At 41.5% G+C, this 25992-nt stretch overlaps 1 protein-coding gene across 1 annotated transcript in view; it reads left to right on the top strand.

Annotated features, from left to right (window-relative positions):
- The window catches only part of NUDCD3 (NudC domain containing 3), an 811895-nt gene extending 792495 nt beyond the window's left edge, over positions 1 to 19400 (top strand). Inside the window, exon 6 of the mRNA XM_044084241.1 lies at positions 17115 to 19400. Within this exon, the coding sequence (XP_043940176.1) occupies positions 17115 to 17225 (111 nt within the window). The 3' untranslated portion in view covers positions 17226 to 19400. The remainder of the gene's footprint in view (positions 1 to 17114) is intronic.
- The last annotated feature ends 6592 nt before the right edge of the window (positions 19401 to 25992 follow it).

Here is a 25992-nt window from a genome sequence, read left to right on the forward strand (position 1 = left end):
TGCTTTTGGATTTATCTCTCCTCAACACTTATCTGGACATTCCCAAGTTCAAGATGTTGACGTTACAACTGCTTTTACCCCTGCTGGGCAAAGATCACTGGATGGTAACTTTAGATCTCAAGGAAGCTTACCTTCATGTGCATATCAGGCTAAGTTACAGGAAGTATCTGCGGTTTCAAGCTGGAGATTCTCATTATCAGTTCTCTGCATTGCCCTTTGGCTTATCTACTGCCCAGAGTATTCACAAAGGTTCTGGCTCCAGTGATAGCTTACTTCAGGCTACAAGGACTTCAAATCTATCCTTATTTAGACGACTGCCTGATTCTGGCTCAAGAAAAGGAAGACCTTCTACAGCATCTGGAATGTCTTATAGCAGTGCTAAGATGCCTAGGGTATTCTGTGAACGAAATAAAGTCCAGTCTAGTACCCTCTCAAGACATGTGCTTTCTGGGTGTGAGACTGAATACAGCAGCCCAGATGGCCTTTTTAACCCCGGACAAACAAAAGAGTCTGTCACTTTACTTCCATCAACTATCTCATCAGTCCGTGCTGACTGCAGAGACAGTCCTTCAAGCATTAGGGTTCATGGCATCTTGTATTCTGGTGCTTCCCAATGCCAAACTGCATATGAGGAAGTTACAATGGTATCTCAAAAATGTATGGACACAGCACTGCCAGGATTTAGACACTGTCATTCAAATAATACCTTGCCTTCGAAGAGAATTTTTGTGGTGGGCTCAGGAATGTCACCTAAACAAGGGACTCTCTGTGACCCAGCCAGAGGCGAGTCAGATTTTACCGACAGATGCCTCAGACATTGCTTGGGAGCTCATCTAAATGGAAAGTGGATACAAGACAAGTGGCCTGCCAGACTACAGCATCTACATATCAACATGAAGGAGATGTTAGCAGTCCGGTTCGCATTGCTGGCTTTCAAGGAATTACTTCTTCCAGGGCAGGTGTTGATTCTAACAGACAACACAACTGTCATGTGGTACTTCAACAAACAAGGGGTAACACATTCTTATCCTCTATGCAGGCATGCAATGATTTTATGGGAGACTGCCACGCTTGCACCTAACTCTTCAGGCAAGGTTTCTGCCAGGAGCACAGAACTCCTTAGCAGATGTTAAGCAGACAAATCATGGATCCCCACAAGTGGAAACTGGATCTTCATGTATTTCAGAAATTGACAGTGTCATGGGGAACTCCAGACATAGATCTGTTCGCTTCTCCACTAAACCACCGGCTGCCACAGTTTTGCACAAAGGGGTTTCATCACACAGCTTGGAAAGTGGATGCTCTGTCTTTCAGTTGGACAAACCTTCATCTGTATGCCTTTCCACCTCTGCCTCTTCTTCCAAAGGTACTGTTACAGGTCAGACAGGACAGGCCAAGGATGATTTTGATAGCTCCAGATTGGCCACGCAACACTGGTACCCTCTACTACGGAGTCTGGTAAAGAAGCCTCCATGGCCTTAACCTTTGATTCCTCATCTGTTATCTCAGCAGGACGGTCATCTGCTCAATGTCAAGCTTCACTCTCTTCATCTGACAGCCTGGCATATTCTGTGTTGAAACACAGCAGGTCTCAACTTCCTCAACAAGTTTTAAATGTGATTATGGAAGCTAGAAGACCTAGTACAAGGAAAGTGTACGCAGCAAAATGGAAGAGATTTTTATTTTGGAGTAAAGCAAAGAATTTGGAGATTTCTGAGCCTAATTTGAGTATGGCTCTTCAATATCTTACTGAGTTACTGGACAAGGGTCTGTCCTTCTCTTCCATCAAGATTCATGCTGCAGCAATCTCAGCTCACTATGATTGTGACCCACCATTGTTTTCGATCCTTTGTTCAAGCAGTTTCTTAGAGGGGCTAAGAATATAAGACCCCACGAGAGCTCCTACTCCTGCTTGGGATCTCAATTTTGTGTTGGAAAAACTTACTCTACAACCTTTTGAGCCTGCGGCTACTGCTGAATTGAAATATTTGTCATGGAAGACTGCTTTTTGTTGGCTATTACTTCTGCAAGAAGGGTGTCTGAGTTGCAGGCCCTTATGGCAGTCGAGCCCTTTTGATTTTCCATAAGGATAGGGTATCATTACGCACTAATCCTTCCTTTATGCCTAAGGTGGTTTCTAGTGTGGCTTTAAACCAAACTATTCATTTGCCTACCTTTTATGCAGACCCCAAAATAAAGGGGAAAAGATTTTGCATACTTTAGATGTACACAGGCTATTGCTATTACTTAAGCGGGACTAAGGATTTTAGGCAGTCTCAGCAGTTGTTTGTTTCTTTTGCTTTGAGTTCAGGGCAAGCCTGTGTCAAAACAAACTATTTCTAGGTGGATTGGCTTTTGCATTGCATTTTGTTATTCCCATCATGGCAAGGAGGTTCCAGCTGGGATTAGGCCTCATTCCACTAGGGCTACTGCCACTTCAACTGCATTCCTACGGGGGGTGGCAACTAAGGATATTTTGGAAGCAGCTACTTGGAGTTCAGTGCATACTTTCTCTAAGCATTATCACCTTCCTATCTATTCTAGGTCTAGGGCTGGTTTTGCCACAGCTGTTTTGCAAGGCATGTTGTCAGCTCCTGCTTCTTTATGATTTGCCAGCCTCCCTTACCTCTGCTTTGGGATTCTACCCAATAGTAAGGACTGCAGCAATGGAAGACAAGAACATAGTACAGTTTTGTACCTACCATAAATGTAGATGTTCGAGGATTCCATTGCTGCAGTCCAATTACCCTCCCTCCTTCCCTCTGTGTTTAGGGGTGGTTGTGTAGGTGATTTACCTGCTTATATTTTTGTATATATTGGTCATGTTTTGGTGCAGGTATTTTGGGCCTTGTCTTTTTAGGGTCTTCTGACATCTGGGGCAAGAAAAGACTGAGGATATGACGCCGGTCATGCGATAGTACCCTGACGCACTGACGCCAGTCTAATGCCTGACCGACGCCAGCCTTATACTCTGGTATTCGGCGACTGGATGGACTATACCCAATAGTAAGGACTGCAGCAATGGAATCCTCGAACATCTACATTTATGGTAGGTACAAAACTGTACTTTTTTCATACATCTCTAAACTGTTCTTTTATAACTTACTAGCTACACCCTCTGTTCATTTTAAAGCTCTTTGTGTACCAAGCTAACCTTTCTAATTTTCTAGCCCTAGCTCTACTCTATCTCTTCCCATCTTACTGTGCCCTTAAGTGTCTCTTATCTCTACTCTTCCCTCGAAGCATCTTAAATCTCCCACTGCTAAGCCTCTCACCCCCCTGCTACTCTTTCCCCCTGATACTCACCTGTTACCTCACTATCTCACTGATTGTCTCTCTTGACACAGGACTCCTTGTCTCATCCCGCTCCGTTAAGCCTCAATGGCTCATTCCGCTCCCCTACCCTGCCCCCTATTCCCACCCCCACTACTCCTACACTTATTCCACCAAGACCACACCCCCTCTATCGCTGCATCAGTACCAGTGCTCACATCATTATCACACCACACCTTACACATCACTATATAATTAGTCACACCCACCTCTAATTAACTCTCTCATTCACACCCATCTCCACAGACATCACCACACCAAATTACCTCCCACACCACTCACTCTGTCCCCTTACATTAACTCCACAACGCCATCATCCCACTTCCAACTCTATATTCAACTACTTCTCTTCCTCACACTACTTCCTTCTCTTTTTACTACCTATCTTTTAACCTCTTATGAACAACCACTCTACTACTCCACCCTCTTTCCCTCTAAACATACTTCTACACTACCTCTAGCCTTTACTGCAATCTCTCTAAACATACATCCACACCCAACTATACACTTCCCAAATATCACATACTAGCACTAATTAAATATAACAATCCCAATAATAAAAACCTACCCTACTACTCTTACAAGTTACTTTACCACAAACATATCACATACCTTCACTCCCTACTAGATGGAGACATTCATCCAAACCCTGATGTTCATCGTGCATACAGCTGCAGTCATAACAGATGGGGTTCTCCTGCCGTCAGGTGGGTCCTTTGTCAGCCGAATTCCAAAGTCTAGGTCCGGCGTCGGTTGTCGTTGCTTCTTCCCTGACGTCAGTGCGACAGGGGTATAAAGGAACCAGCCGACGCCATTTTCTTCAGTCTTTCTTGCCGCGCGGTGCCTGAAGCAGAAGCAGTTTGCAAGTGCCGGTTGGCCAGCTCCTGAGATTACGAAAATTTGGAAACCGAAGTCTTCTTAAAAGCTAAGTACCCCGTTGGGGAAACATTTCTTGCCTCAGACCGATGTCAGAGAAAGTTAATCATTGTATTTCTTGTGGGAAGCAAATACCGCATAAGGATTTCCATTCCCTCTGTATACCTTGTTTAGGCCCCGACCACGACGTCGCGGTCTGTCGCTTTTGTGCTACATTCAACAAACGCACTATTAAGCGTCGGGCAGAGTTAGCCCAGCATTAATTTGGGAAAGCATTTAACTATACTATGTCATCAGATACTCCGACTCTGGTTTTCTCTAAAAAACGCAAAGGCAAGGACCGACGCACGAGGTCCGCGGCCTCTACCGACACCACGCCAAAGCCGACTACACGTGGTCCGGTTCTCAGTGAGGCTCCTACGCAGCCCCTGATTACCGACGACACTTCTTTGACGGTGTCTCCTGTGCCCGAGGTCGCAGGCTCCTCGGCCCACACCCCGACTACAGATACCGAAGCCACTCTTGGCGTTGAAACTCAGAATGTGGACAGGTCCACCTCCACTCAAGGTGTCTTCAGACCTTCCTCTTCTTTCTCCATCAAGGCTTTCACAAAGTCTAAAGCAACCATGCACTCTGAGACCAGCAACACAGGGCCCATCTCCAGGCCCCATGCCTAAGAAACAGATGCTTAAAATGGCTGAGGATTTAATTACTCAAATCAGAGGTTCTCAGCCCCCACCGGACAAAAGGCCCAGAGTGGAGGAAGATTCCCCCTCCTCTGATCAGGGCTCCATTATTTCAGAGCACTATGATGATCAGGAACATTCTTACTCCCCAAGACTCTGATGCGGAGGAGTCCATCCCTTCTGTATCCCCCCCTGAGGATTACTCATTTGGGGAAACTTTGCATACCTTAAGGAAACACTTCCACTGGGAAGGCCAGGATTATTCAGATTCCAAGAAAAGGCTCAGGGAATTTCTCTTTTTACCTCAGCACAGGCCTCTGGCTATACCTCCTGTCTTGGACATCCTAGATGATGATTACTCGGAGGCCTGCCTTAACCCAGACTCTCTACCTCCAGCTCCAGTTAAGCCTGACAAGGTACTACAGGGTTCCTGACTCACACCAATTTCTATACAAAGGCCATGCTGCTGACCCAGAAACCATCTCACAGGGTCCCAAGGGAGTTAAGGCCTCCATTGCCAAAAATCCATTGCCTTCCGAGAGAGATTCCAGATCCTTCGAAAGGTGGGGAAAAAAGGTATATACCTCGGCTACCTTATCCATGAGGGCCTTAAACTGTCAGTTTCATATGCTAAAATACCAATAGTTTTTGTTATCACAATTGAAGAGTGAGATGTCACAACCTGAACAACCAGACTTGAAGGAGTTGCAGGATTTGATGCATAGTGCAGAACAAGTGGGTAAGCATACCTTACAATGTGGTTTTGATGCTCTAGAGGCCTCATGTAGAGCTGCTGTTACAGTATCAGTCATACGTAGGCATGCCTGGCTCAAGGAACAAGCCTTGCCTGATCATGTCAAAGCTAAATTACTAGACGCCCCTCTTCAAAAGGATGTACTATTTGGTGCTAATGCTGAGGAGGTATTAAGGAAAATGGAGGAAAAGGCTAAATCAATGCAAACTGTGAAAGAATTTCTACAGGTTCAACCCCCACGTTTTAGTAGAAATTGGCCTTCCAAAAACTGGTCCTTTCCTGCCACAGACAGACCCCAAAGAGGCAGATACAGGCGCCCGAGGGGAAGAGGACAATCCCAAGGATCGTGTAGAGGCAGACAATGGCACGCTCCTACACAAAGAGGTGGTGAGGACAACTCACAATCTTTCAGAAAGCAAACCCAATGACTTTCCCCTTTGCATGCCAACCAGGTCTCAAATGGCAGCCCCCTTAGGAGGAAAGCTGGCATTATTTTCAAAAAATTGGCATGTTGTCACAAAGGACAAATGGATCCTGGACATAATAAACAGAGGCTACAAATTCCATTTTCACATCCTTCCAAAAATGAGAGGCATGCCAAACCTGCCACACAATCAAAGGGCAGAGGCACAAAGGCAAATTACAGATCTCATAAACATGAAAGCTATTCAAGAGGTACCTACGCACCAACAAGGTCAAGGTTTTTATTCCAGGCTATTTCTGGTGCCAAGGAAGGGAAAAGATTGGAGACCTATTTTGGATCTATCCATCCTAAACACATTTCTTCTCGTACCAAAATTCAAGATGCTCACTCTACAGCAACTTCTTCCCATGCTGGGCAAGGCACCTTGGACCTCAAGCAGGCATACCTGCATGTCCCAATCAGACAAAATTGCAGAAGGTACCTCAGATTTCTTGCAGGTTCAACCCATTATCAATTCTCTGCATTGCCCTTTGGCTTATCTACTGCACCCAGAGTATTCACGAAATGCCTGGCATCAGTAATTGCCTACCGCAGACTTCAAGGGATACAAATATACCCCTATTTGGACGACTGCCTGATCCAAGCAGACAGCAAGCACATTCTTCTGAAACATCTGGCTTATGTAATAATGTTATTGAACTCTCTGGGATACACAGTCAACAAAAAGAAATCAAGGCTAATACCCTCTCGGAAGATAATTTTCCTGGGTGCCAATTTGGACACAAACACCCAGATGGCCTACCTCATGCCAGAGAAGCAGGGGCAACTAATTCAATACTTCAGAACACTAGCAAATTGCACCAGGCTGACTGCAAGGAAAATCCTGCAGGCTCTGGGATTCATGGCATCTTGCATCTTACTAATCCCATGTGCAAAGCTGCATATGAGGAAACTACAATGGTACCTGAAAAACATATGGTCTCAACACAGCCACAGTTTGGAAACAATAATACCACTAATTCCATGTCTGCAAAAGGAATTTCTGTGGTGGGCTCAAGCATGTCAAACAAACACAGGTCTTCCATTCAGCAAGCCTCAAGCAAATCAAGTCATCACAACAGACGCCTCGGACTACGCCTGGGGGATGCACATGACAGATCGGTGCATTCAGGGCAAATGGTTCCAAAAAGAAAAGCACCTTCACATCAATCAAAAAGAAATGCTAGCAGTAATAAATGCTATTATAGCTTTCAAGGACCTTCTACAACCAGGTCAACTATTGATAAGAACGGACAACACCATAGTTATGTGGTACATAAACAAACAGGGAGGAACACATTCTTACCCCCTATGCAGACTGGCCATGTCACTTTGGAACATGGCCATGGACTTACAAATGGAACTACAAGCACAGTACTTGCCAGGCAAGGAAAACACGCTGGCAGACAACCTAAGCAGGAATATGACAGATCCACATGAATGGAAATTGCATCCAAAAGTTTTTACAGAAATAATCCAAGAATGGGGAAGGCCAGACATAGATCTCTTTGCCTCCCACAAGAATCATCAATTGACAAAAGTCTACTCAAGGATCTTCCATCCAAAGGCCTGGAGAGTGGACGCTCTTGCTTTCAATTGGACATCAATGACAGTTTATGCCTTCCCTCCTCTTCTTCTGCTGCCCAAAGTTCTATTAAAGACCAAAGCAGACAGACCAAAGATGATTCTCATTGCTCCGGACTGGCCAAGGCAACACTGGTACCCACTGTTGAGGAGCCTGACGCATTCCCCACCATGGACCCTGCCTCTAATGCCTCTTCTTCTGACTCAGCACAGTTTCAAAACTCTTCACAGCCAGCTAAAAACACTCAATCTAGCTGCATGGAAGATTCCTTAGCATCACAACAGGCCCTACTCTCCAAGGAGGTGCAGGATGTCATTTTGGAGGCCAGAAGGCCATCAACTAGAAAAGCTTACTCCGCAAAATGGAAAAATTTTTGTGTCTGGAATGAGAAAAAGGGCCAGGATCCTGGAAAACTGAATTTACCTCAAATACTACAATATTTGGCTGAACTGCTAAGCAGTGGACTTTTTTCTCCTCCATCAAAATCCATGCCTCAGCCATTTCTGCAGAATACAACACTGATCCACCTTTATTCTCTCACCCTCTCTTAAGACAGTTCCTCAGAGGGGCTAAGAATTTAAGGCCTCCAATGAAACAACCAATACCTGCTTGGGATCTTAATTTCATTCTGGAAAAACTGACCTTGCCTCCCTTTGAGCCAGCTGCCTCATCAGATTTGCAATATTTGTCCTGGAAAACAGCTTTCCTTCTGGCTATCACCTCAGCTCGTAGAGTTTCAGAACTACAGGCTCTCATGGCTGTCCAGCCTTTTATCATCTTCCATCAGGACAGAGTTTCCTTACGAACCAACCCGTCCTTTGTGCCTAAAGTGGTATCCAGGGTAGCTTTAAATCAGGCCATACATTTACCTACTTTTTATCCTAATCCTCAAAACAAAGGGGAGAGATTAATACATTCCTTGGACATCCACAGACAACTGCATTATTATTTGGACAGAACAAAGCCTTTCAGAAAATCAGAACATCTCTTTGTGGCCTATGCGGTAGGAGCTCAAGGGAAACCAATTTCCAAACAGACAATCTCAAAATGGATAGCCCACTGCATACGCTTTTGCTATTCCTTTCATGGCAAAACTGTTCCTACAGGCATTAGAACTCATTCCACCAGGGCCACAGCCACCTCTGCAGCCTTCCTCAGAGGAGTTCCTACCAAGGATATTTTGGAAGCAGCCACTTGGAGTTCTGTGCATACCTTCTCCAAGCACTACAACCTACCATTATACTCCAAATCTAGAGCAGGCTTTGCCACTGCAGTCTTGCAGGGCATTTTGGCTCCTCCTAGTTCCACCTAGTTCCTACCACCCCTTTCTTAGCTTTGGGATTCTACCCATCTGTTATGACTGCAGCTGTATGCACGATGAACATAGTACAGTTTTGTACCTACCATAAATGTAGATGTTCGAGTGCTAATACAGCTGCAGTCCAGGTTTCCCTCCCTCCTTCCCCTCTTGGGACAGGCCTATAGGGTAGCACGTCCTCATACAACCTGATTGGGGTTTTCATTTATGATGTATTTGCTTGCAACTACTGTATTTTGATTATATTGCACTGCATTATCACACAAATTTATGTATTGCCTTCCTTCTGGGGGCACCTGACATCTGGAGCAAGAAAAACTGAAGAAAATGGCGTTGGCTGGTTCCTTTATACCCCTGTCGCACTGACGTCAGTGAAGAAGCGATGACAACCGATGCTGGACCTAGACTTTGGAATTCGGCCGACCGAGGACCCGCCTGACGGCAGAAGAACCCCATCTGTTATGACTGCAGCTGTATTAGCACTCGAACATCTACATTTATGGTGGGTACAAAACTGTACTGTCCTAACCATACCTCTTCCACTGATAAAGTACTCTTAATTGCCAGTACCTCCATAACTCCCTCCAAAACTGCAAACTCTCTCCTTATAGCACATCTTAATATACGCAGCGTTAATAATAAAATCCCACACCTCCATGTCCTCCTAGATGTCCACCATTTTGATATCCTATGCCTATCTGAAACTTGGCTAAAACCCACAGTCAAAGATAATGAAGTTACCCCACCTGGTTATAATATCAGAAGAGACCATACTGCCAAAAAGGGAGGAGGGGTCGCAATCCTCTATAAAACCAAACTATAAATCAGCACCATAGATCTTAACCCACCTTTAGACAACTTAGCTGAATTACTTATCACTAAACTCCAGGTCAACCCTAATAAAGATATTAATGTCATCTGTTTATACCTACCACCAGGAAATAATATTAATACACTTGAAAATATCATAAATTGGTGTTCTATTAACCTCCCACATGAAACAATAATCTTAGGAGACTAATACTGACTGGCAGTCCTGTAACAGTAGTAACCCTTCCACCCATATTAACTTATATGGCTTTACTCAAACTATTAACTCCTCTACTAGAACTCACACACCCACCAACAAAGAAACTACCTTGGACTGGATACTTACTAATAACCCTCTTCAAACCTACAATGTAGGGATCCTCCCAGATGATCTAAGTAACCACTCCCTAACCTACTTTATCAGATCTAAAACCAACCCCACTCATTCCAACATTGCCAGGACTGTTTGCTGCAAAAAACAATTTAACCATGATCTATTCCTGACAGAACTTAAAGAATGTAATTTGTCTCCACTAAAACATCTTCCACTTGATGAAGCAGTAGTCTATTTTAATACCACTTTCTTATCCATCCTGAACCACCATGCCCCATTACGCTCTATTAGATGCAAAGCTAAACCAGCACCCTGGCGCTCAAATACTATTAGGCATAAAATCCATCTGAGAAACAAAGCCTGGGCTAAATGGCGTGCTACTAAAAACCCATTAGATCATTTAATTTTTAAACAACTAAGAAATAATACTAAAACAGCCATAGTGCTAGATAAAAAGAACTACTACCTCCAAATACAGCAAACCCATCTTAATAAGCCTCAAATGTTTTGGAACAGCATTAACAAACTTCTGCACCCAGGTCAATCTACCACCCTTAACCCTCTAGGCTCTAAGCCAGATAATCCCTTTCAAACTGCCAACTCCTTTAATTCATTCTTTACCAACACCATCCAATCTCTTGCTAGCCATCTTTCACCAGACACATCAAATCTGCCTAACTCGCCTTTAAATCCTCCTCCATCCTTTCAATTTCAACCAGTGCCTACTTCTACTATATGCTCTCTTCTACTAAAACTGAAACCTTCCACCCCTTCTGCTGACCAACTCCCAGCAGAATACCTTCAAATTGGTGCCAGACCCATTGCCTACCCCTTCTGCTGACCAACTCCCAGCGGAATACCTTCAAATTGGTGCCAGACCCATTGCCTACCCCATATCCATTCTTATTAATAGAACCATCAGTGAAGGATACATCCCAATCATCTGGAAAATTTCTTACATTATTCCTCTACACAAAGGTGGGAACTCTAGTGAATACTGTAACTTTCGTCCAATAGCCTTACTATCTCCTCTGGCAAAAATTATGGAAAAATGTATCCAGAAGCAACTTCTAAACAACCTTCTCCAAAATAAACTATTGGCAAACTGTCAACACGGTTTTAGACCCTACCACAGTACCACCACTGCCCTGCTATCATTTACAGATTGTATTAACAATAAACGTAACAACGGCCGCCTTTCCTCTGCAATTTTCGTTGATTTATCCAAAGCCTTTGACATGGTTCATCATCAGCTGCTCTTGCATATTATGAAATCACTTTCGCTAGACCCATTAGCCATCAACTGGTTCAAATCTTATCTCAGTAACAGAAAACAAGCAGTACTTTGGCACAATAATCTTCCTAATCTCTTACCTATCTCCCTGGGTGTCCCTCAGGGCTCCATATTAGGCCCTCTCCTACTTTGCATCTATATTAATGATCTTCAGTCAGCAATTCCACATTCTACCTGCATTCAGTATGTTGATGACTCCACTATTATCTGCTCAGCTACTTCTCAAATCGACCTGCAGAACATCACCCAGAATGCATTTAATACTGTTGAACAATGGTTTACAAAATGTTGCCTTCTTCTAAATCCAAAGAAAACTAAACTTCTACTCTTTTCCCCAACCCGTAAGTCCACCCCCATCCATTTGCACTTACATCTAACGATGGTACGGTTATCTCCCCAGACCTCACTACCAAACTCCTAGGAATAACTATAGACAACAACCTCAATTTTGACACACACATTAACAGTACAATAAAAACGATTAACAAGAAACTTGGATCCCTGTATAGAATCAAACCCTTTCATACCCCAACAGCCAGGACTGCTATAGCCAGAACACATCTCATCTCTACGTTGCTCTATGCCTCACCCATTTATACAAACCTTTCTAAAGCCAACATTAACAAGTTGACTGTATCCTATAATAATATTGCCAGATTTGCTGCTGCCTCTCCTTTTCGAACTCATCACTGTCTAAATCTTAAACAACTTAATTGGTTAGAGTTTCTACACCATCTCCCCTTCTCTCAGCTTACAATTGCCCACAAAACCCTACACCAATTCTCCAATACTCCTATTCTTGCAAGCCTCCTTACCCTCTACCAAAATCCGAAAAACCTACGCTCTTCTAATAAACTTCTGATTAACACCTGCAGATCCAACAATTTGGCAGGAGACTCCCTCTTCTGCAATTCCATTGGTAAGCTTTGGAATGCTCTACCCTCTGAACTTACAACTCTCTGCTCTCATACTCTTTTAAAAAAGAAGCTTAAGCTTCATCTCATGACTCACTGGTTATGTTCCTGTTCTATCCCTGACTAACTGCTGCTTCCTCTCACCTACAACCTCCTGCTTTATCTAGCCTTCTCTTCTAACTCTGCTCAGGACGTAACTTTTGACTGAAGTCTTCACATAGATACCGATAGTTCATCAATGTTTATTGCTCTGGCCATGCCTTATACTTTTGAAAAAAAAAAATCATTTTGCTGTATTCTTCTGTATACTTTTTCATGATTGTACTTAATTTGGTGTTTTTTATTGTATATTGTTGTTTTGTATATCATTCGTTAATAGCTTGTTGTACTCAACATGGAGCTTTTCTCCCCGGGCCTCTACTGAAAATGGACATGTATCCAGCTACACTAGCCTGGTCAACAAATGTAAAATAAATAAAATAAATAAACTGTACTTTCTACAAGGTTGTCCTTTCATTTTCCCTCAGCCCAAGGCCATAGTGACCACGGACACTTCCCAGATTGGGGGGCACTTCCTGGGGAAAAAGTCTAAGGTGCTTGGTCCCCTGAAGAGGACATGCATATCAGTGTTCTGGAAAGGAGAGCAGTGCTGTTAGCTTTGCAATCATTCCAAGACTCTCCTCATTTTGGGACAGTTGCAATCCAGACAGAGTATGCATGAATGCATGGTACACAAACAAACAGGGAGGAACCAGGTCTTACACCCTACGTCAAGAACTCCTCAGAGTGTGGCAATGTGTGATCTCATCCAACTGCTTTCTCAAAGCAATGCACATTCCTGGGAGGTCCAGTGTGATAGCAAACAAATTGAACAGGTCCGCCCTAATCCTCCCCTCCGGGGGAATCACTAAGGGATGCTGTACTCCACATTTGGCCCCCGGTCTCCTTTATGCTTATCTGCCAATTCCCCTAATTCTAAAGTTACTACTGAAAGCTGCCAGGTTGAAGAGCAAATTCATCCTCATTGCACCCTGCTGGCATTGACAGATTTGGTTCCCCTTCCTTACCCACCTTGGATTCTGGATCCAATTCCATACCTCCTGTGTCACCTGACAGGCATGATTCATCGAGATATCTCAAACCTCAAGCTAAGTGCAGTTTCTCCAGTTTTGTTAATAGCCAAACAGCTGATGCTGTCTTCCCCCATCCATCATGTACTTTTATCTTCCTATAAGGCTTCTACAAAACTTTACACAAGTAAATGGAAAAGATTCATTTGCTGGGCACAACAAAAACACATTGACCCCTTCTCAGCTCCTGTACAAAGTGTTCTTGAATTTTTGGCAGTAATTTTTAATGAGGGAGCTAGTTCCTCGATGATCAAAGTTTAGTTAGCAGCAATCTCTAATTTTCATATAGGATTTGAGAATTCCTCTGTGGCTTCATCTATACTTTGTAAAGCATTTTTGAGAGGCACACTCCTGCTGAGACTCCCTACATAAAGATCCTACTCCAACATGAGATTTGAACTTGGTACTGCTGACCTTAATTCATTCTTCTTTTGAACCAGCAGCTAAATGCCATCTTAAGTTCCTGACCTGGAAAATTATCTATCTAGTGGTCTACCTCTGCTAGAAGAATTTCAGAACTTCAAGCATTGTTCTCTAAACCTCCCTACTTGATCTTTCATAAGGATAGAGTCACATTCTGTACCAAAGCTTCTTTTCTTCCTAAGGTCGTGTCAGAGTCCAGTATCAATCAGTCCCTTAATTTGCCAGTGTTCTTCCCTAAATTTGCAAGCAAAGTTGAATATCTGTTGTATTTATTAGATGTTCACAGGCAATTAATGTTTTTACTTGCATAGCGACCTTTACAGATGCTAAATTGGGAAAACCAGTTGCAAAGGTAACCTTAGCTAGATGGCTGACAGGCTGACAAATTGCATATCATTTATCTACAATAAGTTGGGTATAACCTTAACAAAACATTTAAGAGCCTATTCAACTAGGTCCATGGCAGCTTCTTCAATGTTTCTATCTAAAGCTTCAACGAGTGATGTATGTGTGGCTGCAACTTTGGCCGATCCTGATACCTTTGCCATTCATTACAACTGGATCTGGTCTCAAAGGGAAGAGCAGCCTTTGGCTCAACTGTGATCAGGAATATCCTTCCTTAGAGTCCATATGAGATTTTAGGTAGCTGGTAACTGTTCCAACAGATAAGGATAGAATGAAAATTTACATCATCAGGTAAAGTTATGCACTTACCATAACATTCCATGTGTGTTGTCCATTTTCATTCTTCCTCCGCTTTCTGCCCATCAACCCCCAACCCTTTTTCACAATGGATTTCTGGAAGAACAAGAGATTATAAGGACACCGATGTCCTTAATGTTGAGCTCTAGATGTGGCTTTTTCTGTTAGGAAATCTATAGTAGTTCTTTCTACTTTATATAAAACAGCAAACAAAATCTGAGGTATGTTAGGGGTTGGTGCATTGTGGGTAAGGGAGGAGCTTGAGACCTTTTTAGTGGCCACAAGCTTTAGTAATGACCGAGTCAGATCCAAGGATCGGATCCAAACCCAACAGTTGAGGAAGAATGAAAATAGACAACACATGGAACATTATGGTAAATGCATAACTTTTTTTACATTCAACAGGTAAATTATTTAATATAATGTATTAGATCAAGAGCACACCTCCATCTATCTACTTAACTGAGTAAACTTTTTGTAACTTCAACAAGGTGTCTCTGTCGCCCCATAAGCCTGACTAGCTTGGTCTGCAAAGCTATGGAAAGGATCATCATGGACCTCATAAATAAAGATATTGGGGACCTACAGACACTGGATCCTACCCAGTTTGGCTTTAAGGGCAGATCCTGCCTCTTAAACGTGGTCGATTTCTTTTAAACAGTCACCAAGGCCATTGACGAGGGGAAGGTGGTCCACACAGCCTACATGGACCTCGCAAAAGCCTTCGATACAGTACCCCACTCGGGCATTATAGATAAGCTCACCAGCTTAAATATAAACCCCTATGTCACTAGATGGGTTGCAAACTGGCTCAAGGACAGAACCCACATGGTTAGAATTGCTGGAGCCATGTCAGACTCCAAACCAGTTACAAGTGGCGTCCCACAAGGCTCAGTCCTGGGACCTCTCTTGTTCGGTATATATTTCACGGCGGTACAGGCCAACACGGAAGGACTGTGGCTGACCAAGTTCGCAGATGACTGCAAACTGGGCGCCATAATCAACTCTCCAGCCGACACAAGCATCCTCCAAAAGGGCATCATAGAAACAGACAACTGGTGCCAGAGCCATGGCCTCAAGCTAAACGCCAAAAAGTGTATAGTCATCCCCTTTGGCAAACCAAAGTGCCCACAAATTACCACATAGGTGGTAATCCATTAAGTACAGAAGAAGTCATTAGGGACCTGGGGACCCAAGTTGATAGCAATCTCTCATTTGACAACCACGTGGCCAAAGTGGTTAGATAAACATTTTATATAGCCCACCTAATCATGAGGATTCACATCTAGATCAGGGAGGTCATCGTGCCTCTTTACTCATCCCTCATCAGGCCCATAATTGAGTACAATGCCCCTTTTGGGATGTCCTTACCAGACACCTGCAGCAACTGGAAAGACCCCAAAAGTACCTCACCAAGAGGATCAAAGGGCTCAAACAGATGCCATATGCTGCCCGGTTAAAGAAACTCCAGCTCTACTCAGTGGCATACCGCCTGCTCAGAAGCGATCTGTGCCTGACGTATAAAGCCATGTCCAACCCGGAATTAATGGACATGCTGCACCTCAGAAAATCCAAATCCCATCGAGCTATGCGCTCGAGAGACTTGAACCTCAGCACTGAAATAAATAGGACATGCTGGAGGGACAGATTCATAACCCAGAGGCTCCCTTCACTCTGGAATAAAATCCCAGTCCAGGTTAGGCAGAGTCCCACATTGACTTGACTCTCTTCAAGAGGAATCTTGATGAGTGGATGGGAGATCGTAGGTTTACCCCAGCTATCACTTCTGTGTCACTGTTAGACAGAGGCACAGTATACCAACCTCAAAAAAAGGTATAGCAAAATTAATTTAAAATGGGTGGCGAAAGCCAAACACACTCTGGCTAGGCTTATAAATGCCCTAGGGCAGATAGCCTAGTATGAACCTATGAACCTATTCCCTCTGCAGTGAGGGCATCAGAGATGGTCTCCTTGATCTGTTAGCTAAAGTGATTTTATCTGTACTAATCCTTTATACTCTTTGTTTCTCTGAAGTTTGGAGGGGTTAGACAGTGTGTGCACGTACCATTTAGGAGAGGTACTCAGCTGGCAAGGTGACAGTTCAAGATTGTTTGGGAGTCACTGTTTGCAAACTAATTCTCAGTTTTGTGGATAAGTGATTCTGCTAGCATAGCTCCATCTTGGTGGTGTAGGGAGAATGCTTTCATTTCATTTGAACATGCAGCTTATCGTTATGGGTGAGGAGGAGGAAATGACAAGCACAGGTACCAGACATTAATGTTATGTATCTGCACATTGCTCCCTGTTAAAACCAGGGGAAGCAATACGTCCAAGGCTTCCACCTAGTAGACATGGTTTGCTACCCAGTGTTGTGGTCCAGACTAAAGTAGTTGACATGATAGTTCAGTACTTAAGGTTTCAAGAGTATGTCAGTAGATGATTTTGGAGAGATTTCTTGATCATCTTAAAAATTTCCATTTTTTGTTTTTCAGAAAGTCCATGAAATGTTGAAAAAAGGTTGGGATGCTGAAGGTTCACCTTTTAAAGGACAGCAGTTTGATCCCTCCATGTTCAATATCTCTCCAGGAGCAGTACAGTTTTAACAAAAAAAAATGCCTTTGAATTGATAGTATGCCTTGGACCAGGCTACTTAGCCGTAAAGGGTAACTAGCAAAGATTGTCTGCTCTGCACAGTTTCTTGGTGGGAGCAGTCACAAACTGCATTTCTTATCATCCTTTGCTGCTCTGCCATGTCTGCATTCAGAATCTGGAATGGTTGATATTGACTGAAAACTTTGTTTCTGATCGCCAGATGTCAGAAGCACATCAAGTTCTGTAACTTAAGTTAATGGTTTGTATCGGCATGTTTTTAAGTGACTAGAAAAATATATATGCAAGTGCCGAAGATGGAGCTGGATGAACTTTTTAGCTGTGTTCCTACTCAAATTGGTAGACTGGGCACAAGATGGCGCACTTGCATCACAGCTGGTTATACTGAAACCTTATTGCTAGCAGTGGTCAGATTTCCTGTTCAAGGCTCAATGCAGCTTAAAAGTTACATAATGGCATAAAAGTTCTGTTTGTGGATCTAGTTGTTGGGATTTTAAAAAATGTATATACCAAACTCACCTGCTTGGTGACAGAACCCATTACTGGGTTGTTTTTTATTACTGTAACTGGTTAAGCATATATTGCCTGCTGTCATGCTTTCCTGTGGTGCCATGTTCCTGTTTTGCATACTATAAAGTCATCTGTTTTACAGCCTGCAGAGATAATACCAAGTTAGACAGTTACGTCTGCTGTTTTCCTTTCAATGTTCGGAAATAGTAAAATATTCTTGTTCAAATACAGCTAAAAATAGTCGCCCAGCATCAGGCATATTTAAATATTTCTGCCACTGCAGCAATATTGTGTATTGTTAATGATTACAATAAGGAGGGCCCTGTATTATAACTGGAACTGAAGTCAAGTTCTATAAGAATCTAAACTTTCTGGCAGGTATTCTGAAAGGTGCATGCACACATGGCATGTTTAACTGAACACTGCTCTCTAGTTAACTTCGGTGGCAGTAGTTGGTAACTTCTTTTATGGTAATGCAGCCTTCCTGTCATGAGCCCCTAAACACACACAGCTGTGAGTCCCACATTTACTCCTAGATGTTAATAGACAGTCTCACAAGTGATTATTCATCAGCATTTCTAGACTAAGGCTGAGTTTGCATAATTCCCTCCTGCTTAAGTGTCAGGGTTTTAAATATAATCTCTCTCTCTCTCTCCATATTCAGCACAAACAAGTTAGAGATGAAGCATTTGTCTGAACTCCTGAGAGTAAAATAAAGGATATAGTGTGAGCAGTAACAGTAGACTAACAGCTGGGCGTGTGATAAGATATGCATAGAATCTACAGCCTTCTTGTGACACTACATCTGCCATCAGTTTGCAGAAACAGCTGACAGTTGGAATCCTGTGACACTTGAGTTGATGCATGAATCTCACCATGTTAATGTAGCATAAGATTAGCTCAGCAGTAGTTTTCTGGGTCCTGATGCCCTTGTTTATATGAACTGTATACCTCCTTCAAGGAAAATATTTGTTGATAAAAATGGGGTTCACTGGGCTAATGCTAGGATCCGACCTGAGCAGGTAGTTAACATTGATTGATGCCTGTATACTGTGAAACTTAAAAAAAAAAGTAGAAACAAAGAAAGGTATGTAGTAGCCAGGAATCACTGGTTTAGTGTTCCTCAGTGTTTTCACTAACACAGATCTGTACTTTCTCTGTTGAATCTGTCCAAGTTTGTTTAAATAAAATACTTATTGAAGGTTCATCCTGTCCACTCAGTTTGGAACGTTTACTGCAGTTCCACTAACAAAATAAAGAAACTAATCGGTTATAGGTTACAAGCTATGTGAAGATGGGTAAAGGGAAGCCAATATTTTTTAATATTAAAGCTACATGGGATAGCCCATTTAAATACTCTCTCTTCTAATTTTACTGTGGGCTTTTTTGTCTGTTTGACACCAAGAGATGCTTCTTGGATCCTTCTGTCAAATGTTTAGTAAGAGAATATAGCATTTTCACTCTTCTATTAGCGTACTGTTTATCTTCTTAAAGAGTGCTGTGTTTACTTCTTGAAAGTTCGAAGAGGATATGTGCATTGCTGTCAGTCATTAATGAGCACTTGCTTTTTAGCATCTTGTTAATATTCTTTTTGTGAACATTAGATTTGATTATTTGAGTTATTTTTCTGATTTATTAAAATATAAAGTTATGCTGCATGTTTGAGTCAGTGTTTTTTTCTGCCATTTTTAGTCAGCAATCAACCAACAAAAAAATTACCTAATTGGATGAGAGATGTTGAAAAACGTGTGCTTTGAAGTACTGAAGTAAATTAAAAAGAGCACACACCGTGTACAGCAGTTAGCATTGCTGCCTCACAGTGCTTGTTTCTCCAGTTTTAAAAAGTTCATAGCCAGGTCTGCAGTTCACAGAAAGTGCTGCAGGAGGATGATGACTCTCTCTCTATTGTGTCAACACATTGTTTCACATTACAGGAGATCAGCAAGGTATTCTTTTTCTTTCCAAACACCTTTATTGAATTATCACTTGTGATATAGGCAAATTTACATTCATATAAAAGTAATCAAAATATATTAACTTAAACATTATACTCTACACATATAGCAATATATTATACAACCTAAATAATATTACATAAATTGTTCAATTCCTGCCCTTTTTAAAACAAGAAACATCTTTAGTAAACTATCACTTACTACACAGTCAGTCATACGTTTATATAAATGAAAACAAACCACACTGACACAATCCTAATTGCAAGCATTTTACATCACAAACCATACTGACAACACTCCCAGTTGCAAACATTATACATCAGTTATAATCTACTCATCCTTCACACTCAAACATTACATAGCTCATTTAACTCCTGCCGCCTTTTAGACCTTATTCCTCTTTTGTATGTATTGTTCCCACAATTCCCATGTTTTCCTATGTAGTTTGCTCTTACCCTTTTCTAAAGATCTCAATTCCAGTTGTTTTATCTCTGTGACTATGTTCATACTATCAGCAAGGTATTCTTGAAGTGAAGATTTCAAGTTTTGGAGAACAGCCAGGTGTTAAATTCTGCCATGGAGGTAATGCATTTGGTCTTGGTAAGGCGCATGCAGTCTTTGCAGTTGTGAAACCATGTCGATTGGATGTATAAGAAGTTTATGTAATTTGATTTTCACAAAGTAGAGAGCTGTATTTAACCACTCGTTACAGAACAATATAATTGTAGGTCAACTGGGAAAGGCCTTTACTGTTGTATTGACATTTCTTACGAGATCAAAATTGCATATTTTTGCTTAGTATTTTTATTATTTCTGTATGCTTTCAAAAAGCAATTAAATCTTATTCTCTAGAATTGCATATTCCATTGTCATTTACTTAAAGTAACTGATCTGTAGTGGAGGCTGACTCACATGGGACATATTCTGTTTGCAAGCAGTTGATGTTTAAAAGAAGATTTTCTTAAAAAAATGTAAAGCATTTGTGGAGAAAATGGACCCTATTTGTATCTAGATTGTCATATTATATGTTATGTGCAATCTTCTTAGATGAAACAAGTGCAGAATTTGCTTGATTGCACAAAAAATGATCTTGCTAGAAATGAGGAAAGAGTCCAAATGGGCATTCTGGGACTTGGAGAAAACATATTACAAGGGCACAAGAAAGCTGCTTTGGGCAGTCCAGTGGTTCAAAGTCCCAGAAACATTAGTAGAATTAGTGCAAGCTTTGTACCAAGGACCTCTAATGACTCAAGTATGAACAGAGTTTGGTCGCACAGAGAGGTTTCCAGTGTGAGTGGGTGTGCATCAGGGTTCAGCTCAGAGCCCATTTCTGTGCATATTGGTGATGGACTACATTTGCAAACCGGTCAGAGGGGTCAGATCAACAAAGTTGCTGTATGCAGATGATGTGGCATTACAGGCAGACTCTGAGCAAGAACTTCAGCAAAGGATAAGTAAGTGGAATGCAAAACTGAAAGCACGTGGGATGAAACTGAGTACAGGTAAAACAGTTGTAATGACAGCAAATGGGGGAAATCAGAAGATGCTGAGAATTGAGATAAAAGGGAAAATAGAGAAGCAGGTTAACAGCTTCATGTTAACTGGGAAGGGTGGTTGAGGAGAAGGGAAGTCTGAATAAGAAGATAAGAGATGCTGCAGCCAACTGTCACAGTGTGTCAGGTGTAGTGTGTGACAGGATACCAAAGAAGCTGAAAAGTAAGGTGTACAAAGCAGTGGTGTGACTATGGATTCTCTTCACAAGCTTGAAGTTTCAAAACTTTGAACTGCAGATGGTTGAGACCATAAGATCGAAGTTTTGAAATTTTGAATGGAGATCGCCGTATGCCGTGGAATGGCAAATTTACCATTTTCCTCACTATAGTGCGATGTCTGAGTTGGTATGTTAATTTAGCAGGGGTTGTGGGGGGCACAGGGGGGCAAAAACATGAAAAAAGTTTTTTTTTTTTTTTTTTTTTTTATTACAATTTTAAAGTTTCAGAACTTCGTTCTAATGGTCCCAACCATTTGCAGGTCAAAGTTTTGAAACTTCGAGCTTGTAAAGTAGATCCGTGACCAGTGCTACTGTTTGTCTTTTCGGCTTTTCCCGGTTATGGGTCGCCACAGCAGAACTCCGGTCCGCTAATGATTGGCAGTCAATTTTTATGGTGCTGAGTTGCCAGCCCGACACCCAACCTTCAGCGAAGGCACGCCCATTCAAGCATGTCTTTTGGAGGCCACTCTACAGAAACCTAGGCATTAAAGGCAGGTTCATACGAAAGTTTAATAGTTCGAATGCATAAACATCAAACTTTATACATCAAACTATTAAAACATCAAATTACATTTAAAATAATTTTAAAAACGAAACCAAAAAACCTAAAGGGTGTAGGCAGGGGGGCAGGCCCCTGCTTACTCGCTATTTAATATACCAACTCCGAGATCGCACTTTAATGGAGTACAATGCGGAAAGGGAAAATTTCCTTTTCCTACACTGTAGTGCAATCTCGTAGTTGGTATATTTAAGCAGCAGGGGGTGTGAGGAGTTTACGATCATATGGTGTCTACCATATGGTATTCGATGTTCCGTAACTTTGAGATTATAATATGAACCCGTTAAAGGCGGAGCAGTTGAGGAAGCTAGAGCTGGTGGTAAAGTGCCTGAGATGGGTGGTCAGATGCACACTGTGGAACAGACAGAAATGAGGATGTGAGTAAAAGCCAAAATAGCTACAGTTGCAAAAAAGGTCAGAGAACAGATTATGGTTGCTTGGGCAAATGTGCAGAAAATCAGAAGACAGTGTGGTGAAGATGATTTGGGACAGACAGAAAGACGGCAAGAGGAAACAAGGCCATCCAACAAAGAGGTGCATTGATTTTGTAAGAGAAGGCTTACTTTAGTCAAGTATGAATGTCGGAAGAAGATAGGAGAGTGGCATTGAATAGAATAGAGAGAGATGGCAACAGTTGACATAACACTTTAACCCCATGTAGAGAATAAGAAAAAGGGGACTGGTGATGATGACTGCTTGTTAAAGTTATTGTTAAAGTTAGGCCCGCATTATACGTTTCATAATTGCCATTTTTCTTTTTGCCCTATGGTATAATTGCCATTTTCTTAAATCACAAGTACTGCTGTTTTCCAGCTTATTGGTGCAGTGGTTGAATTTTGCCTATAGCTCTGTTGGCCTAGGTTTGACAAGGGACACTGGTACTGAAAAGTCAGATGGGACTTTGACTGTGACAGCCTTTTCACTCTGTTTACATCTTCATGTAGATAAGGAGGTAAAGAGTCAATGGGAAGACATTAGTAACATAAAATTCTCTTTTCCCCACACCTCCTTGCTTGGGTCTGAGTAAAAATTACTAACCTAATATATTGCCTGGAGTTTACGGTAAAGGGGCATAAATGTTAAGGAAAACTACAAGGAGAACTAAAAGTCCAAGTATTAGTCATTGAGGAGTTCACTGTGGTCTCAGTGTCATCTAAATAGGGGAGATTCAACAGTTTATTTCAGTTTCATGTTTTGTCTTGGCTGAGTTAACTGCTCAGTATAGTTAAGCGCATCCACATGGAATCAGTGTAAGAAAACATTGTTACTTCAAATGAAATGTGTGGAGTTTTTTTTTTTTTTTAATTTCTACCCAGTGTATATCTCAGTAAGACATGTTGATGTCTTATCTAAATAGAGATGCAGAGTCAAGATGTGTTTTTATTACAGTCCCTAAGACTTAGAGTTTGTTGCATGAACAAAGCATACAGAAATACGTCTTCCTCTTTTTAGCAGTATTTTGTGTCACAGTCAGTGTGGCATTCTGAGCAGTCTGTGAAGGTAAAACATTGCGCTAGACTTGTATCCTAACTGACTTAAAGCATAGAGTGAACAACAGACATAATCACACAAGTCCACTTGGTACTTTGTCTTTCTACCATTAGTACTGTTGTAAAGATTTTATGAATGTGTTACTTGACTAAAGACAGTCTGAAACACATGCTGTACTTGTTTCCTGAAGTAAATTCAGATCTGACGTGATTTCTTCTGTATTCTTCCACCTTTGTCATGAGATGCCACAAGATGTAGTCAGAAAAGCAAGAAAGTTTCCCAGGCACGGACGCCTACCTTTTACCCATAATACTTGTAAAACTCCTAACTAATGCAGATTTGTCTTTTTCCTGAAAGAGCAAACACAGGGTAATGGCCCTAGGTTATTTTCAGGACTTTAACCATAGTTTTCCCCCTTTTTTCTTATTACAAAGTGTGACTATTTTAGTTCACCATTTCAGTGACCTTCACATCAGAGCTAACCATTTTTATGACTTTTCATATCGCACTTGCACTATGTTTCTTATTTAGGCCTCAGCCTTGTAGTTATGCCATCTAGACTGCAGCTGTCTCTCCCTCTATATATAATATAGTTGGATGGATGTATATGCATGCATATGTTTTCTGATTGGAAATGGAAAATTATTGAAGATAAATCTGCTGAATTTCAGAAACACAAGTGCAGGTCCTGTGGAAAAAAAAATCCAAATCTGGATCACCATCTTCTGTTTGTGTGCTGTCATGGACTAGTTCGTTTATAAAATGTTTGATGCACTTGTGCAGATTTTGGTAAAATGTTTTATGCTAAGGGAAGGGGATGCTTGGGATGAAGCCACCACCACCCCCACCCTCACCACCACCACCTCAGGGCTGCAGTAAATCTAAGAGCAAGATCAGGAGAAATGTAACATGTCACAGAAAAGGAGTACAAGATGAAGCCATGTTTATTTAAGGATGGGTCCCTTCCTTCCCCAGGAGGTTCAGGGTAGAAAGGGATTCTGCTTCTGATTTTATTTTTGGCTCTGTTTTGATGGTTTATTTCATTTGGTTGTGTAAGAGTGGTAGAGAACCATCTTCATAGACTTTCTCAGCAAAGCAGTGCGTCACTACCATCAGAGGTGGAGTTGCCTACAATGCAGTTTGTACCACGAGAAGAACTCCAACTCCACATTAAGCTACTTCTCTTAGTCTCTTCTGCTGTAACTTGGATGTGTAAGTACCCAAAATGTACTTGTGCAGTTTATCTTTGGAGAGTCGTATTACAAAATGTAAGGGCTAATAATTACCATCAACGAAATGAAAAAAAACAGGCCACAGTGCTAAGAAAGCAAAGCTCCAACTCCAAAGTCAACACAAAATGGTACTGCAAAGATAATCACCAGTGAGCCACCAATTTGGAGAAACACATCAATTTATTATAGCAAATACAAAAAACAAAAAAAGTAGAAGGGGAAATGAAAGCTTAACTGTCTCACCACGTTTTTGTTCAACAATAGAACTTCCTCAGGATACTAACACTTACTATACTCCAGCAGAAGTACATAGAGAAATAAAAGACAAAGCATATTAGTTTACTCCAACTATTAACAGGGTGGTGCAAGCCCCTCTGCACCCCCCCCCATGTGGGGGGCTGCACCCTACACCCCCTGCTACTTAAATATATCAACTCCAAGATTGCACTTTACTACACTAAGATGAGTTATGTTGTTGTATAGCAAATTAAAAGGGAACATGACTAAGGTTACAACAGGCAGTCATGAAGCACATAATGGTATGCTTGCCATTTTCTTCTGTGGAGTGCGATTTTGGAGTTTATATATTTAAGTAGCAGGGGGTGTGGAGTGCAAGGGGGCTTGCACCCCTGCTTATAGTTGGAGAAGAGTAATATGTTTTGTTATGTTGTTGTGTTGGAATATTGTAAGTGTTGGTGTAATCTGTTTTTTTTTTTTTCAATATTATGAAATTCAGTATTTTGAACTTTCAGGATTTTGGCTTCAGTATTTTGAATTTTGAGATTGAGCTTTCAAGATTTAGAAGCAGACCCATATATATATATATATATATATATATATATATATATATATATATATATATATATATATAAAATTAATCCAGTCATTATCCAATCACAGTCCCTCACCAAGCAAGAACTTCTTACCCATCAAAACAGTTTTAAAATTCCATATTGCAAAATAGTTATACATACATAAAACAGAGTTTTATATTCAAATATAATAAAATGCATTGAATAGTATATAAAATAAAAATTCAATTGGTTTGTGATTGGATAATGACTGAATTTTATATATATATATATATATATATATATATAAAAAATGTTTTTGTTTGAATGATTGCCTGGGGAAGTTCTGTTGTTGAATGAAAACATGTTGAGACAGTTAAGCATTTGATCTGAAGTAGTTAACTTCATTTGATCAGCAACCTGTGAGTATCGGATCTGACCCGGATCCGAG

Source organism: Protopterus annectens, chromosome 9.part0 (assembly GCF_019279795.1).
Source record: "Protopterus annectens isolate FY-2018-M chromosome 9.part0, PAN1.0, whole genome shotgun sequence".
In the NCBI taxonomy this organism is placed as follows: Eukaryota; Metazoa; Chordata; order Ceratodontiformes; family Protopteridae; genus Protopterus; species Protopterus annectens.